Source organism: Rhamphochromis sp. 'chilingali' (genome assembly GCF_963969265.1).
Source record: "Rhamphochromis sp. 'chilingali' genome assembly, chromosome: 12".
Taxonomy (NCBI): Eukaryota; Metazoa; Chordata; class Actinopteri; order Cichliformes; family Cichlidae; genus Rhamphochromis; species Rhamphochromis sp. 'chilingali'.
The window spans coordinates 13,508,503-13,524,742 of NC_137939.1; the positions used below are offsets into that span (position 1 = coordinate 13,508,503).

General features: G+C 40.3%; 1 protein-coding gene across 2 annotated transcripts in view; it reads left to right on the forward strand.

Annotated features, from left to right (window-relative positions):
• The window catches only part of LOC308407873 (plexin-A1-like), a 338,220-nt gene that overhangs the window by 238,712 nt on the left and 83,268 nt on the right, over positions 1–16,240 (forward strand). For both annotated transcript variants that reach the window (XM_080899801.1, XM_080899802.1), the window contains exon 12: positions 6,917–7,140. In XM_080899801.1, the coding sequence (XP_080755927.1) occupies positions 6,917–7,140 (224 nt within the window). The remainder of the gene's footprint in view (positions 1–6,916; positions 7,141–16,240) is intronic.

The following is a 16,240-nucleotide window of genomic DNA, read 5'->3' on the forward strand; positions in this document are numbered from 1 at the left end:
TAGGGATGGATGTTAGAGAGGAAGATAAACAAATGGAGAACGCAATAGGCAGAAGAAAGGATGAAGAGGAAGAGCGATGGGTGGATGACAGGTTGATAAATGCGCTACGTAATGGTGGGGTGTGGGTGTGGGGGTGTAGATGTGAGTAAAGGGATTGATAAAGAAAAACAGAAAGCGACATGGAGGGATGGGATTTATTATTTTTAATCGCTATTTGTGCATGAAGTGGAAAACAATTACCAATTCTAAATTCTTTATCAAGTGTAATATATTGGGTGGTAGAGGCTAATGATTTTAGACGTCCCATTACACAAGATAATAAAAGTCTTGCTCTCAAGTGTGTCATACAGTCTTTGGCTGCGGATGCACGTGCAGCCTCAGATGAACGAACCCTCTCTGCTGCTTTCTGTCTCGCGTTTTGTTTTCGCTCTTAAAAAACTGACACCCTTGCACATTTTAATCTGGCAGCCTTTGTGCTGTATCTGACCTCTTTTTGACAGATGTTAGACGTGCCATTCACTTTCAGATGGCTCGGAAATTAGCTGCATATTGGTCACGACCTAATTCTCCTGCCTGTGCCGTGTTTTTTTGTTTAAAATTTCCTCTTTTAAGGTTTTCCGCCTGTGCCGAGACATCCTCCTCGGGGATTAAACCTGCTGCGTTTGGCACGTGCGGCGCAATATTGTAGCTGTCGCGATGAACTAAATGATCGCATTTTTATCCAATCAGCTTGATGGAGTCATTGCTGTAATTTTTAACTGTAGATTTAATGACTTTTTAACTGTGAAGAGTGTCAAGGAAGCAATACAGACCCACATTTATCAGAGAATCTGCAGGTGCTGCTCTTTGAGCAATGAGCTACTCCATCAAATAATAAAGATTGTTGAGACATCCATATTCTGAAGAAACAATGTAATAATGACATTTGCTACCACTAACAGTCACTACAGCAATAAAATTAAGATGAGGTCTCAAACACAGTAGGAGTTTGGACCATATAGTATTAACCGATGTATGTTTATGCCAAATCTGACCTAAATTAACTGTACTGGTAATCACCAAAATAATTTGTTATGTTTGTATCGTGGTTAATCCACCAGTATGAGCACACTCTTTAACTGAAATTACATTTTGAATGCTAAAATATAATTACTGTTGTTATCCATGGATTTTCAAATTTCACCGTTTTACAACAAAGCGGGGAAAAAAATTGTAAAATAGTAAAGCACATTATTATTTTTTTTTAATTGCGATGCCAAATTACAGTTTTTTACTTCCATTCCTGAATGAAAAATTTAGTTTTAGTTGTTGAACACTATGCTTGATTAATTTCTTTTTTACTTCGCTGTGCCGGCTCAAATTTTGGGTATAAATTCAGATTATTTGCTTAATGACTTTTAGTTTTACACAAGTTTTTGACATTTTTAAGCATTGGACATGAGTTTTTTTTAGGAATTTACAGTAATATATGTATCCTAAAGGCTGATAGTAAATCCAGCATTGAATAGGTAACAGGTAACACAAAACTCTGATGGTTCTGTGTTTGTGCAAGGCCACAGTGTTAGCATGTTTGTGTGTATTTAAGATTTGTCAAACTATCAAAGTTTTGTGTTTGTGTTACCTGTTACCTTTGGGTATTCACCGCTGGAGTTTCATGATTTTGGGAAGGTTATAGGTGAAATATTTGATTGCGTGTGCTGCCTGACATTTGACTCTTAATGTATTGTAAATGTTTTTAAGCCACAATTATATAATTGCATAGATGCTAAAATGGATCTGGTATGCTTTTTGTTGTTTCTGTCATATACTAGTGCATTTGTATATTAATATGAATATTTGTATATTAATATGAAGTTTACTGGAAGTGAAAAGTGTGATGTGATCCAAGCAAGGTATTGAAGCAACAGGGAGGGCTGCAGCCTTCTTTCCAATAAAGTCTATTCAAGAACTTAGAAGAAGGTAGGAGTGCACTGAGGCTCCAACCAAGTACAGAAACATACTTTTCAGGAGATGGACATCGTTGTAAGGCCTTTTTTAATAATAATGCATACTTTATTGATCCCAGTGGGGAAAATACTCTCTCTGCATCTAACCCATTCACTGAAGAAGTGAGCAGCCACCAATCAGGCGCCTGGGGGACAGTGTGTAGGGACGGTACCTTGCTCAGGGGTACATCAGGGTAGCCGTTTAGTGGATTCAAACCCTCGACTTTCCGATCATGGGGCGACCACACTACCTACTGAGCTATCCCTGCCCCATATTGATTGATCTTGGGAATTATTCGTATAACATATACTGTGATAATTGAAGCTACAGGATTTCTGATTGTCACAAGCCTGAATTTGATTAGTTATAAAGTAGACTACAGAATTTAGTGGGTTTTTTTGTTTTTTTTTTACTTTTTGAATTAAATTACAAAACAATGAACTTCACCATGTTCTAATTGTTTCAGATGTGTTAGTACAGCATATGCTTACACTGGTAGATGCTCACGTGGATTTAAAGCCGGTTGGCTTTACATGAGCATGAGTTGAGGGGCTCTGGTAAAGCTCACTGTAACACAAAGATAATTAGAACTGTGCCTCATGCAAAGCAACTCTAGTTGAGTCTAAGAGTAAATGGACTGGTTATTATTTTTCAACTCTGCTTAACAGCTTTACACAGCGTCTCTCATTCACACAAGCACTTTTTTACCCCAAGGATACTTTGGCATGCAGACTGGAGCTGCCAGGGAACAAACCACTAACCTCCTGATTAGATGCCCTACTCTTCCTCCTGAGCCAGCCTCAGCCACCCACAGTAAAAAGATGATGCTGGAAATTAGTATGACAGATCCTCTCTTAGAAATATTGTTTTATTCCATTTGTTTTTTCTAGGCAGCTGTTGCTGTTTGGATTTGAAAGGCCTCGGTAATAAACTGTGGAGAGATTAAAATACTTGCAGGTTCTTTGGTACACAGTGTTTCTGTTGTCTTAAATCAAATCTGCTTGTGTGTTTCCTTTCACTGCATCATTCAGCAGTGGATGACAATGAAGAAGTCCAGCTTCACATAAACCAGCGTGTGCGGTTAAATTCAGTGGGTAACAAGGCCAGCGGGCAAGTAGCCGGATGGAGATCCCTAATGCAGTTAGCAAAAAGTCCATTTCTCGAAGGCTAAATTCTGTTTTCTGTCAGTCAAAAGACAAACTTTTAAAGATGATTAATATAATGTAATATAACTTCTTAGAGTGCTGCAGGGAGCTGGTGCTTTTTTTAGCCCTGGTTTACAGTTTTCAACTGAGGTCTATAGTGCAAAAAGCATGATCCACAACGCCACAGCAAGAGGAAGAAATACACAAGTTTGAAATCAACTAGAGTGGTGGGAAATATATACAATTATAGAAAGGACTGAAATGTAACATTGCTTTTACTATTTAAGGGTTAGAATCTCTGCTTTTGTTACATAATCCATTATTAGCTTTAATTCCCACATTTCCTCACAGCTCATGGTTGATTCTTTGAAAATAAACACTTCACAGGTGTAAGCTGTCAAGAATTTGGAGGGGGGAGGGGGTCATTTTTGCAAATTATGAACATAGCACATTTTTTCTCTTTTTTTTTTAACAAGTTTCTACAGGTTTAACCTGGAATAAAACTCATAATAGGGTTTCTGACATCCAATTATTCAGCTTTGACGATATGGCAAACATTATCCAGGTAACTCTTGTGAATCGGGCCCCAGGGACTGTGTGCCACAGCGAGTACTTTGCATAACACGGAGTGGCGTTTTTCTCCGAGAGTGTGAAATCCAAGGATCTGCGACGCGGTGTATATGTCAGTGTGAACTCGACACAAATGTTCCTGTTGTTGCGACTTCGAGGTGGTGGTGCCTGGCGAGAATCCGTGCAGGCAGGCATCCAAAGGTAGCGGTTTGCTCTTCAAACACAACACAAACATCAGCACGCTTCTTAAAAGCGTGCTTTCTAAATCCGTCCTCATTCATACAGTCTTCATAAAGGCGTTCTCCTCCTTTTTTTCCCTTCTTCTTCTCTCCATCCTCTAATAATCCCTCCCAGTTCCATCCCCGTCTCCCTCTTCCTGAATCAGAGCCGTGTCATTCGTCTGAGGCAGAGCCGCTCGGCGCCGGCCCAGATTTGCCCCGGTGTAAAGTGGAGATGTTAATGTTAATTAAATCATTCATTTGGTTCAGATTAATTAGCGTCGCGCTACTTTTAAGACGAGCCGTAGCTAATCAGATTAGGCCGAGCCGAGGGCCGAGGCGGGCAGATGGATACGGAAGAGGCTCGCTTTGAAGTCCGGCTGCTGTCTGTCTGACAGAGAGTAGAAGGCGGGAAGAGCTTGTTACATGTTCTCGTGCCCCCCCCCCCCCCATCTCTGTTTTTCCACTTCATCTGTTTAACTGGTGTGACGGCAAACAAACCTGCCGGCAGGTTTTGACAATGTTGCAGCGACTGAGATAATTATGATGCTGATAAGCAGATGACAAAACAGAAGTAAAAGAAAACCAAAAAAACATTTCTGGTACGTTCAGCTGTCTTGTTTGCATGGACTCTCACACTCTCTGTTGAATAAGGTCTCTCTCTGTCTCTCATTTCCTCTCCCTTTTTTGGCTCGCTGTGTTCTCTCTGATTCTCTCGGCCTCGCGGGGCCCCACACCATCTTTAAATTCATAACAATCCTTGTTGCTGTTTTGTTAACAAGCACAGCTAAAATTTATCCTCCTCCCTGCTTCCTTTCATCTCCCTCTCCTCCAACTTCTTAGGTGTTTGAGGTTTTAATTTATTTATTTATCTCTTTATTTATTCAGTTTTACTTTTAATGACTTTTTTCCCCACTCTGCAGAGTTTGGGGAGGAATGTGTTGTTTTTTTTTTTAACACAACAAATTATCAATTCCCTATTGGCGTTTGAAGACATTACCTGTTGAATTAATTTCTGTGATATCCCTCTTGGTGGCTTGTTAATTTTTTTTCCCTCCATTTATCTGCGGAAACAGTTATTTTCTCATCGGCACAGCCTCGGAGTGGTAATAATCACCTACTGAAGGTTTTAGGTGTTGTGTGGGTGATTAACATTCATTTATGCTGTTCCTTTGCTCTTTCTCTTCCTCCTACACAGAAACTCCTGATTGCTTTTTTTTTTCTTGCCACTGCTGCTTTCTTTCAAATGAACAACTTAAAAAACTTTCTGTTCATCAAATATTTCATGAACATCATGCTGAATATAACGTTTCTCAAAATTTGAAACATGACAGATAGCCTGCTCAATAAGATAAATGTAGGGTCCTGGAATACATAAACGAAGCATTTATTTATTGTTTTTGGAAGTCTGCTGGAGTGCTTTCTCCTTAAATTAAAAAATTAGGTAAAGACTGCCTTTGCTAAATGAAAAATTTGGCAGTGGTTAGTTAGCTTAGCCTAGCATAAAAGCCTGTAAATCGGGCTGTGAGCTAGCTTGGCGCTAAAAGATATTTTTCTATTAATTTAAACAAGCTAAAATTGTTAGTCAATGTTTTTTGTTTTTTTTAGCCACATGGTGCAAATCACAAGTGTTACACACCGGCCTGGGGGGGGGGCTGGAGTGCAACACAAGAAAAATAATAAAAAGTAGTAAATCACACAGCCACAGCTTTACAATGACTAGTCATTTTATTAACTTGACAGGTAGCGAGCATCAGGGTGGGCATGGCCAAAACAACAAACAAAATACACTGGAAATGAATCAGAACTAACTTGCCTATAGTGAATCAACCCGATTCGGGTTGATTCAAAAGTTTCGGGTAGAAGGTTGTAAAAGAAACGGCTTCCCACCCCTACAGCTACCATGTCCAGATACGACTCTCTAAACTGTTTTTACTGCAGCTCAGCTCTGTCACACGCCACAAGGGCCCCAAACGCGCAGCTCACTGGAAACAGGAAGTAGTAGGAGAGGCTGCCGGCCCAGTCAGGTCCCAATTTGTAGCTGGCCTCATTCCCTCTTCCAGTAACAGCACCACACAGCACCAATGACCTGGGTCATAACACAAGCAACTGTATGTTAAAAATAAAAAGGAGTTTTGGCAGTTTGCTGGTCTGGAGCATTGTGGTGTGCGTTACCATCAGCAATCATCTGAAAGAAGCAATTGTTGCTGCAGTCTGAAAAGGGTTATGCGTTCATTCATCAAACATTGTAAACATCCAAGAAAAATGTCCAAAATCCCAAATCCACCTCCCATGCAGTGCACAGCTCAGAGAAACTAAAAAAAAAAATATCTCAGACTATACAGGCCTTAGAATTTAGATTTTAATATCCAAGACAGCACAATTAGAAAAAGAACTAAAAGTCTAGCTTTTCTGGAGGGTTTCCAAGATAAAGACCATGTCACCATGGCTTAACTTTGCAAAATTGCATTTGAAAAAGCCAAAGGCCTTTTAGAACAACGTCCATTGGACAGGCGAGAGCAAAGTGGAGATATTTGGCCTGAATACTCAAACACAGCACATCAGCACAAACAGCTCATACCCTCTGTCAAGCTCGGTGGTGTTCTGCAGCCACAGAACCTGGGCACCTTGCAGCTGCTGAGTTGACCATAAACCCTCTGTTCACAGTATTCTCGTGTCAGATGTTAAGCCATCTGTCTGACAGTTACACTTACCTAAAGTAGGTCATGCAACAGGATAATGATCTCAAACACATGAGCAAAAATGACAACAGAACATCATTTTCACACTGATTTTGGAAACGGGGTGACTAGCATGCCATTTGTGTAAACCTTTACATGCCATAGCCATAAATTAATTCCTACCAAGCAAAGGTAGCCATTATTATGACTGTTGTTCACCCCTTTGACCATAATTTTATCCTTCACAGCAACTGCTTTACAATAATGTTTGATTACAGCTCAAATCCTATTGCATATGTTTCTGTCTCTCCACCAGCTCACCTGTACAAGTGCAGGGCATTGCGGGACAGCTGTGGTATGTGCCTGAAGGCCAACCCCAGGTTTGAGTGCGGTTGGTGTGTTCAGGACAGGAAGTGTTCCCTCAGGCAGGAGTGCACCGGAGGAGGCAATTCCCACCTCCCCCTCCAGCTGGCAGAAGGTGGAGGGTGGATGCACGCCACATCTGGAAACAGCCGCTGCACCCACCCCAAGATCACCAAGGTAAGTAAGTGTGTCTGCCTGTTAAGGCTGCACACTTAAAAGTTGGTACCACCCACTGTGAACATGACCGGCTTTGAGATATACAGATAGTGTATGTGTGAGAGAGCATGCTAGGATACTTTCAGATGCTTATACGGCTGTTCTGTGTGTAGCTGCTTTTTGACAGTTGTCACTTTGTACTTGACTGTGGAGTACTGGGTCATTTAGCATTTTGTAGTGTAGAACGTGAGAGTAAATGGCATCTATTACTCTACAGGTGTCTGATCCACTCTGTGTGAGTAACACACATAATTAAAAACATTCAGCCTTTTTTTTTTTGACACCCTCCCACACAAATGCATCAAAACTGAAATAAAATGCAACACACTCAGACTCATTGGTCACATTTTCTACAGTTAATGTGAAAAAGTTTCCAGGTTCATGGAAAGACAGGAATGAGCTTGGTGACCTTTCACATGAGTCTGAGTGTGCTCCAAATAACAGAAACATTTTTAATATAACTAACTAACAATGATGCTGCATTGGAAATTAATAGAAACCACCTCTGATGATTTTTTTCCTTAATAAAGAAGTGAGTTCTTTAAACTGGTTGAGTTGTGGTCTCGTATCACAGCACCTTAATTGAGGAGAATTTTAAGCGTGATAAAATGATTTAGCCCTCATTTTTGAATTTTCATTGTGTAGCAGTGTTTTAATGAATCTAATATATAAATAATACATTATAGCTTAAAAAGGACGCAAGTTTGTGTTTTTTAAATAATCTTTGAACTCACCTGTTTTTGCAGCTGTTTTTGGATTAAATGGACAAATTTGCTGCGTTTATTTTTTTTCAAAAAAGCTTGATTTTTCCGATTTTTCCGATCTGAATAAACAGATCTGACCAGTCAGACCGCTGCAATTTACAGGTGTGCTGTGGCTCAAGACATTCCCGTGCTAAATATACAATGATATGGCAATAGTAAAATAATACTAGTTTAGATACAGAGGTAGACGTCGCTCTGGGTCTCTGAAAGGATCTCTCCACTTCCTGAGATGTGGTCTCTCAGCACGTTCTCACTCCCGAGGCGTAATACAGTGACATTTTGTCAAGTCCCGCGGCGTTCCTGAGGAACGCGAAAGGTGACCGTCCACGTTCTTATGCCACACGCCGGGTTATGGGACTATGGGACATCTAGTTTTTTTCTTCTTTTCTAGAACTCTGATTTTTTTCTCAGAATTCTGTAAAAGAAGAAAAAAAAAAAGACGTTCCCACTTTTATTTCCAGTGGCCCTAATCCTCTTCTGTATTCATTCCAAGCAGTTTCCTGTTTCCTGATTTTTCTGATTTCGTAATATATGAACGTGTCAGGTGCCCAGAAGTGTAACATATCAACGGTTTGTCACTTAGCATAAAATGTTACGCTTTGGGAGTGAGAAAGTGTTGGGTCCCTGCCTCAAACTAATTTTTTCACCCTGTGTTTCTTGGGGATGATATTATTCAGAAAAAAAAAAAACCCACAACGTTTTTGATGTGTGTATACGTTACACAACAAGTTTGCATTGGAAAAATCCAGAATTTTGTGTTGTTTGCAACGCACTCGGTCTTTAATGATCTTCAATCCATTAGAATTACAAGTACTTATTTCACTTTTTTTTTAAAATAAAGTTATAGAATTAAAGACAAAAGCTTCTGAGGGGAGGAACTGTGGAAACTACACTTTTGACTCATTGATGGTCATAATGCTTTTTGTCAAAACAGCAGCAGAGAGATCTGTATTTTCTCACGTTATTTCCTGAGGTGTACAGTAGGCGAAAAAACATTTACTAAAACTTTTATCTTTCACTTGCTGTTTGAACTGAAATGTAACTCTGCTCTGAAGATAATTAAGTCCACTGATTCCACCGATGCAAATGTGAGACTTCAAAGTAAGTAAGGATAAGCACATGCAGTGCTGCACGAGACATCACTGGAAAGACAAAGGGTGAGAAGCCTCCAATGCCAACCAGCCGCAACCAGCGACAGCCAAAAGAAAGTCTTCTGATCGAAACTGCCTCCAAGTGATATACAGTTTCTAAAATCGCCTGCGAAGAAAAGCAGCGCGGCTTCTTTGAGCATAATCTTGTCAACTCGTGAAGACAGTCGTGTCACCTGTGGAGATCCAAGGCACGGCAAACTTTGATAGGCCGTTGCGTCAGCTCCCTTTGTTGAAGCCCCTGTGGTCACGAAAGCCCTACGTGTCCTGAACCCAGAATGAAAGCTGCTCCATTTTAATGTGTTGCTATTAAAACGCACACATAATGGGACCTTGCGCCTGCCCTTGGCACAGAAATGGTGTTATTACTCACTATTACATCAAACCGCTACTCCAGGAAGAGAGAGCGCGAGAGAGCCACGTAAAACTTTGTTTGGCTTTTCTATTTTTTTCTTTTTTTTCTTTTTTTAAACAGTCTTTTAGTTATGGTGCTTTTTGTATGCCGCTGTCGTTACATGTAGTATTGAGGAGGTCTGGTTAATATGCGTCTTATCTTTTAATTTTGACAAAAGTCATGAATTTTCTGTGCGAAACTCAAATGGCTATGAAGTACAAATGAAACTGGTGACACTTTCTTGATATCAGTTGTTAAATCTTTGTCCCCTAACTCATTATCATCCATTATCTATGTGCATATGTTTTCAGAGACGTGAGGCTTATTAAAGTCTCAGTTCGAGGAACGTTTCAGTTTTTATAGTATGATTCATTCACAACTCGGTCTGACTTTAATAGTAACAATTGGTGTGTTCAGACATCATTAGTGCTGTGTGGATGTATTCTTCCGTCTGTATTTGAGTCAGCCTGTTTGTGAATGCGGACGCTTACAGCATGTTTGTTTTATGTTGCCATAAATGTGAAGGAGAGGGTGTGTGAGTGATGTGTTTTCATATTATGGTAATGGTCCAGGTTGTGTGAAACAGACTAATGAATGTCTAATAAGATATAAAAGTAGAAACTTTTATATCTCGCTGTTATTTCTGTGATAAGGAAAGAGAGGGAGACAATATCAGATGTCTTTATTTCTCTTCACTCACACAAGCTTTCTGCCTGTAGCAGATATTACTTTTAACATGGGTGATAACTTTAGAGTCTCTGTTTTTTTTGTTTTGTTTTTTTTTCAGGTGTATCTGTTATTGTAATTCCTACTTCTGCTCAGTGAAAGTCATTTTGTTGACTTGAATAGTGTAATTAACACATTGGCAAAAAGTGGCTCACTAGCTAAACCGTGCAGTGTTGAATATATGACAGTTGATTGTTACATTTGTCAGTGAAAATAGGCTATGTGGACAGGCCGTTCTTACTTGAAGCTTCAATAAATAGAGGATTTAAGTTTTTGGTCATAATAATTTTAATGTCAAACAGGTTCATTGGTCTCTACTCAGTTCAATTCAGTTTTATTTATACAGCACTGAATCACAACAACATTTGCCTCAAGGCGCTTTATATTGTAGACCCTACAATAATACATACAGGGAGTGCAGAATTATTAGGCAAATGAGTATTTTGTCCACATCATCCTCTTCATGCATGTTGTCTTACTCCAAGCTGTATAGGCTTGAAAGCCTACTACCAATTAAGCATATTAGGTGATGTGCATCCCTGTAATGAGAAGGGGTGTGGTCTAATGACATCAACACCCTATATCAGGTGTGCATAATTATTAGGCAACGTCCTTTCCTTTGGCAAAATGGGTCAAAAGAAGGACTTGACAGGCTCAGAAAAGTCAAAAATAGTGAGATATCTTGCAGAGGGATGCAGCAGTCTCAAAATTGCAAAGCTTCTGAAGCGTGATCATCGAACAATCAAGCGTTTCATTCAAAATAGTCAACAGGGTCGCAAGAAGCGTGTGGAAAAACCAAGGCACAAAATAACTGCCCGTGAACTGAGAAAAGTCAAGCGTGCAGCTGCCAAGATGCCACTTGCCACCAGTTTGGCCATATTTCAGAGCTGCAACATCACTGGAGTGCCCAAAAGCACAAGGTGTGCAATACTCAGAGACATGGCCAAGGTAAGAAAGGCTGAAAGACGACCACCACTGAACAAGACACACAAGCGGAAACGTCAAGACTGGGCCAAGAAATATCTCAAGACTGGTTTTTCTAAGGTTTTATGGACTGATGAAATGAGAGTGAGTCTTGATGGGCCAGATGGATGGGCCCGTGGCTGGATTGGTAAAGGGCAGAGAGCTCCAGTCCGACTCAGACGCCAGCAAGGTGGAGGTGGAGTACTGGTTTGGGCTGGTATCATCAAAGATGAGCTTGTGGGGCCTTTTCGGGTTGAGGATGGAGTCAAGCTCAACTCCCAGTCCTACTGCCAGTTTCTGGAAGACACCTTCTTCAAGCAGTGGTACAGGAAGAAGTCTGCATCCTTCAAGAAAAACATGATTTTCATGCAGGACAATGCTCCATCACACGCGTCCAAGTACTCCACAGCGTGGCTGGCAAGAAAGGGTATAAAAGAAGAAAAACTAATGACATGGCCTCCTTGTTCACCTGATCTGGACCCCATTGAGAACCTGTGGTCCATCATCAAATGGGAGATTTACAAGGAGGGAAAACAGTACACCTCTCTGAACAGTGTCTGGGAGGCTGTGGTTGCTGCTGCACGCAATGTTGATGGTGAACAGATCAAAACACTGACAGAATCCATGGATGGCAGGCTTTTGAGTGTCCTTGCAAAGAAAGGTGGCTATATTGGTTGCTGATTTGTTTTTGTTTTGTTTTTGAATGTCAGAAATGTATATTTGTGAATGTGGAGATGTTATATTGGTTTCACTGGTAAAAATAAATGATTGAAATGGGTATATATTTGTTTTTTGTTAAGTTGCCTAATAATTATGCACAGTAATAGTCACCTGCACACACAGATATCCCCCTAAAATAGCTAAAACTAAAAACAAACTACAAACTACTTCCAAAAACATTCAGCTTTGATATTAATGAGTTTTTTGGGTTCATTGAGAACATGGTTGTTGTTCAATAATAAAATTATTCCTCAAAAATACAACTTGCCTAATAATTCTGCACTCCCTATACAGAGAAAAACCCAACAATCCCAAAGATGAGCAACGACTTTGGCAACAGTAGGAAGGACAAACTCCCTTTTAACAGAAAGAAACCTCCGGCACAACCAGGCTCGGGGGGGTGGGGCAGCCATCTGCTACAACCGGTTGGGGTGAGAGAAGGAAGACAGAACAAAAGACATGCTGTGGAAGTATGATTCAATGGAGAGAGGTCTATTAACACATAGTGATTGAGAAAGGTGACTGAAGAAGAAATGCTCAGTGCATCATGAGAATCCCCCGGCAGCCTACACCTATTGCAGCATAACTAAGGATAACACTATGACGTTTTTGTGATCACTGTCCTTTTATTTAGCTGTTTTCAGCCGGAGGTGACAAGAAAAAATACATTAATAACATCAAAGTCAAAGTAAACTTCTTATTGTCATCTCTGCTATATCCAGTGCAGCATATAGAGAGACGAGACGACAAGGCTCCGGTTACATCAGTGCAACAAAACCTAATAAATAGACATAAAGGAAGTAAGAAAATATATATTTTCTTTGCAATACAACATGAAGCTCATTAGATTAGAACAGTGATGGTCTGTGCAAAAAGCCGTGCTTAGCTCCGTCTCTTGTTTTCTCTTCTGGTCTGGCAAAATACTTTGTTGCATCTGTTTACATTCTCTTGCTGGAACTGCAAGATCTCAAAAAAGACAACAAGCATGGCCGGCATGACAGCATGTATTCTGCGATGTCCCAGATCACCGAAGGGCGAGATTACACGGCAAACCCAATCTGATCCAATGACCCCGTAACAGTTAGTTAAGTCTAATCTTAAAATTAAGATTCGATTTTTGACTCAACAGTGGCTCAGTTTTGTATTTGTCGAGGTGGGAATTTCAAAAAATAGCCAAGATATTAAAGGGTTAAATTGGACACACAGCAAAAGCTGCGTTTTAAACTTTCAAAGCTTCACGAACTTCATGCAGTTGTGGGTTAAAAATAGGTTTTTATATGTTTGCATTTTAATGCCAAGCAGTTTCTTAGTGTCTGTGATTATAAACACTAATGTTGTCACACTGTCATTTTAAAATAACACTTTATTGTCGAAATCAGTCTTTCCAAACCAACACTGCTTTCACTATTTACGGCAGGTGTTTTGGTGCATCTTCATAGTACCACCAGGTAAGTGTTCAAAGTCTCTCAATATAAAGGTGATGCCCCTGAAAATAAAAGCCTTTTAATGTTATTGTGATCTGAATCTGAACACAATTCATATTCTCTTTGAAAGCGCTGAACAATGATAAATGTTTCAATAACATTTGTCTCAGACAGTTTAGTTAGCAGAACTCTCGAACCATTTTCTGACCACATAAATACCTTTCCCAGTTTCTATCTGCCCTTCCATGGCTCCCATGTGCTATTGGTTACCATTCAGTCCACAGCAGGATTGTGCCCGCAAATAAAATGTTTGTAGATGCCGGATGACAGACTACGAGGAAACCACTGCTGTAATACTGATGATTTGATGTGGCTACACTGTGGTTAGGCCTGTAATATAAAAGGTCACATCACCACAGAGTGATGCCCCAGTACTTTACCACCAAGTGATTCCCGCTCAGTGGTACTTAAAAGAAGTGGCCAAGCAAAAGAAGAAAAATGTGCAATAAGATTTAGTAGATTGTTTTCCATCCATGTTACAGTATATAATATGTTATATGACCAACAGTGCAATATAATGGTCTAATGCAATGGTTCTTTACTAGCTGTGATGCTTTTCATCATTGTCAAAACTCAAATTCCACATTCCCATTCAAAGCTGCCACTCAGAGTCAGAGAAAATTCAAACAGTATGAAACAATGTCAGACTGCATAATGGGGACATAGCAAAGCTGTTCAGATTGAATGTTAGACTATTAGCTGACCAACTCCAGCATTCAGTGGTTAGTGGTTAGAAGCTGGCAGACTCTATGTTTTAGTAGTATGCATCCTCTAGTGTTTGTGTTCCTCGATCTCAGTCAAACCTCAGTCTGGTTTCTCATGTGGAACAATTACATCTGCTAGTCTTTTGCAGTTATGACTTAAGGCTTGTGTGTTACAGCACAAATGTAGTTCTGTTATATCAGATTACTTTCTTAAAGAATCCAAAACGCCTGAGGTCCGTTTTCAACTTCGGGGTGTCTGTGCTTTACATAACCCAGGGACCGGTGGTTATGTGCCTCTGAATGTAGTCGTGTTGTGTCAAATCACTGCAAACATGAGTCCAAATCTGCCTGAGGTCCCATTTCCACACTGTGGCGTCTCTGCATGCCCAGAGGCTCACTGAGCACTGGTTATCATTTTATGTGTTGCCACACTTTTATACTTTCAAGATATTTTCAGAGCTTCCAATAGAAATTCATTCTTCCATGTCAGAGGAAATTTTTATAAAAGTGGACAACTAAATAAATATAAGATCCACTGCATTCTTTCATTTATACTAGCTTAAAGGTATAGTACTCATATACATATCCTAATATAGTTCATCTGAGGCAAAACTCCTGAACTTACTGAAGTCTGTTCTATGAAGCACCTATGGTCCCAGTCACACAGCCGTAGAGACCAGTCGTGACCATCTGGCAACTACCAGTTGCTAGGGTAGAATCTCTTTTCCCAGAACGATTGGCAGGTGGTTACTGGCAATTGCTATGAATTAATGGCTAAAGCCCAATTCACTCAGGCTTAGAGACCAGACTCTAAGTGACTCCACGGGAAGTGCAACTTGCAACTGATTTCACCTAGCAACAACCAGCAACGACTTGCCAACCAGTTGGGGAATATAGTTTTCCCTAACAGCGAGACTTTCCCAGCTTGTCGCCAAACCCTCTCTAGGCCGGTGCGACAGAGGCCTATGGTAGAATATAAGTCATGGAACAATCGGTCCAATATTGGTCCACTGCTTTACATACAGCTGGTTATACCAGTTTCGTGGCTTTGTTGATGTTTTCCTTTCTGAGGAACTCATCAAGCTCAGTGTATGCAGATTCCCTAACACTCTCTCCTAACTCCAAGACGAGTTGGGTTAAAGTTTCACTTAAGTTCTCGTCACTATCAGTGCCTTTACTAATAAAGCTACACATGGAAACATAGAAACATATATACATATTAGCCTCTACAAGATACAGCTACACTATTGTGGTTGCAAATTGTTCAGAATTGGTGCATAAGCTGCTGTGATTTGCTCTATCTCTAACCCCCTCTGCGTCTCTTACTCAAGTCCGTACTCTAGTACTGTGAATGTCTGTCCACCTTCACTTTAGGTGTTATTACATATAAAAGCTGTATTTTAGAGGAATTCAGACAAACAGATAGAAAATTCTGGGGGAACACCACTTTCTTGGATACTATTAGTTAAAATTATGTTCCCATGCAAGGTTTTTGCCATGGCCATTATGACCATTATGTGTGTTTACGGTGTCATAGTATATGGCCCCATAGTCATCACTGGTCCCTTTCTGAATACCACCCCCACATAATGGTGGAAATCCCTTTAAAAGCACTCTTCTTTCTTTCTCTCTGTTGCTTCTCTGTCTGTGGCCCTGCCAGTGTTTATATCCCAGGGCTGGGTGGCTAGCTGATATTGTGTTTTGTGGTATCATAGCTCCATTCTTCCAAAACCATCTGAAGGCCCATTTCCACACCCCGGCATCTGTTGTCCATATCATACCCTGGAGCTTGATGGCTACTCACTCTGGTCAGTGTTGACCAGCTCTCGTGTTTGTGGTGCCAAGGCTCCGCTGGCGCCTGAGGTTCCAGCATGAGTAAGCTTCCAAATAGTAAGCAGCGAGAATATTCTCTTTCTTACTCCCTCAGTTTACTTTTTTTTTCTTTCTCGCAGCATGTAGAGGATCCATTTACAAACCCAAACATGCAATCATCCCGTTTCTGGTCATCATAAAGATGCATTCTGTCAATGCAATGTTTATTTCTCTAAAACACGGGATCTCAGTTGCAACAAATGTATGTTTTTTGGTGATGGTGTGTTTACGCATTGTGAATATGTGTCTTTATATTATAGAATAACACTGCCAATGGTATTGTGAT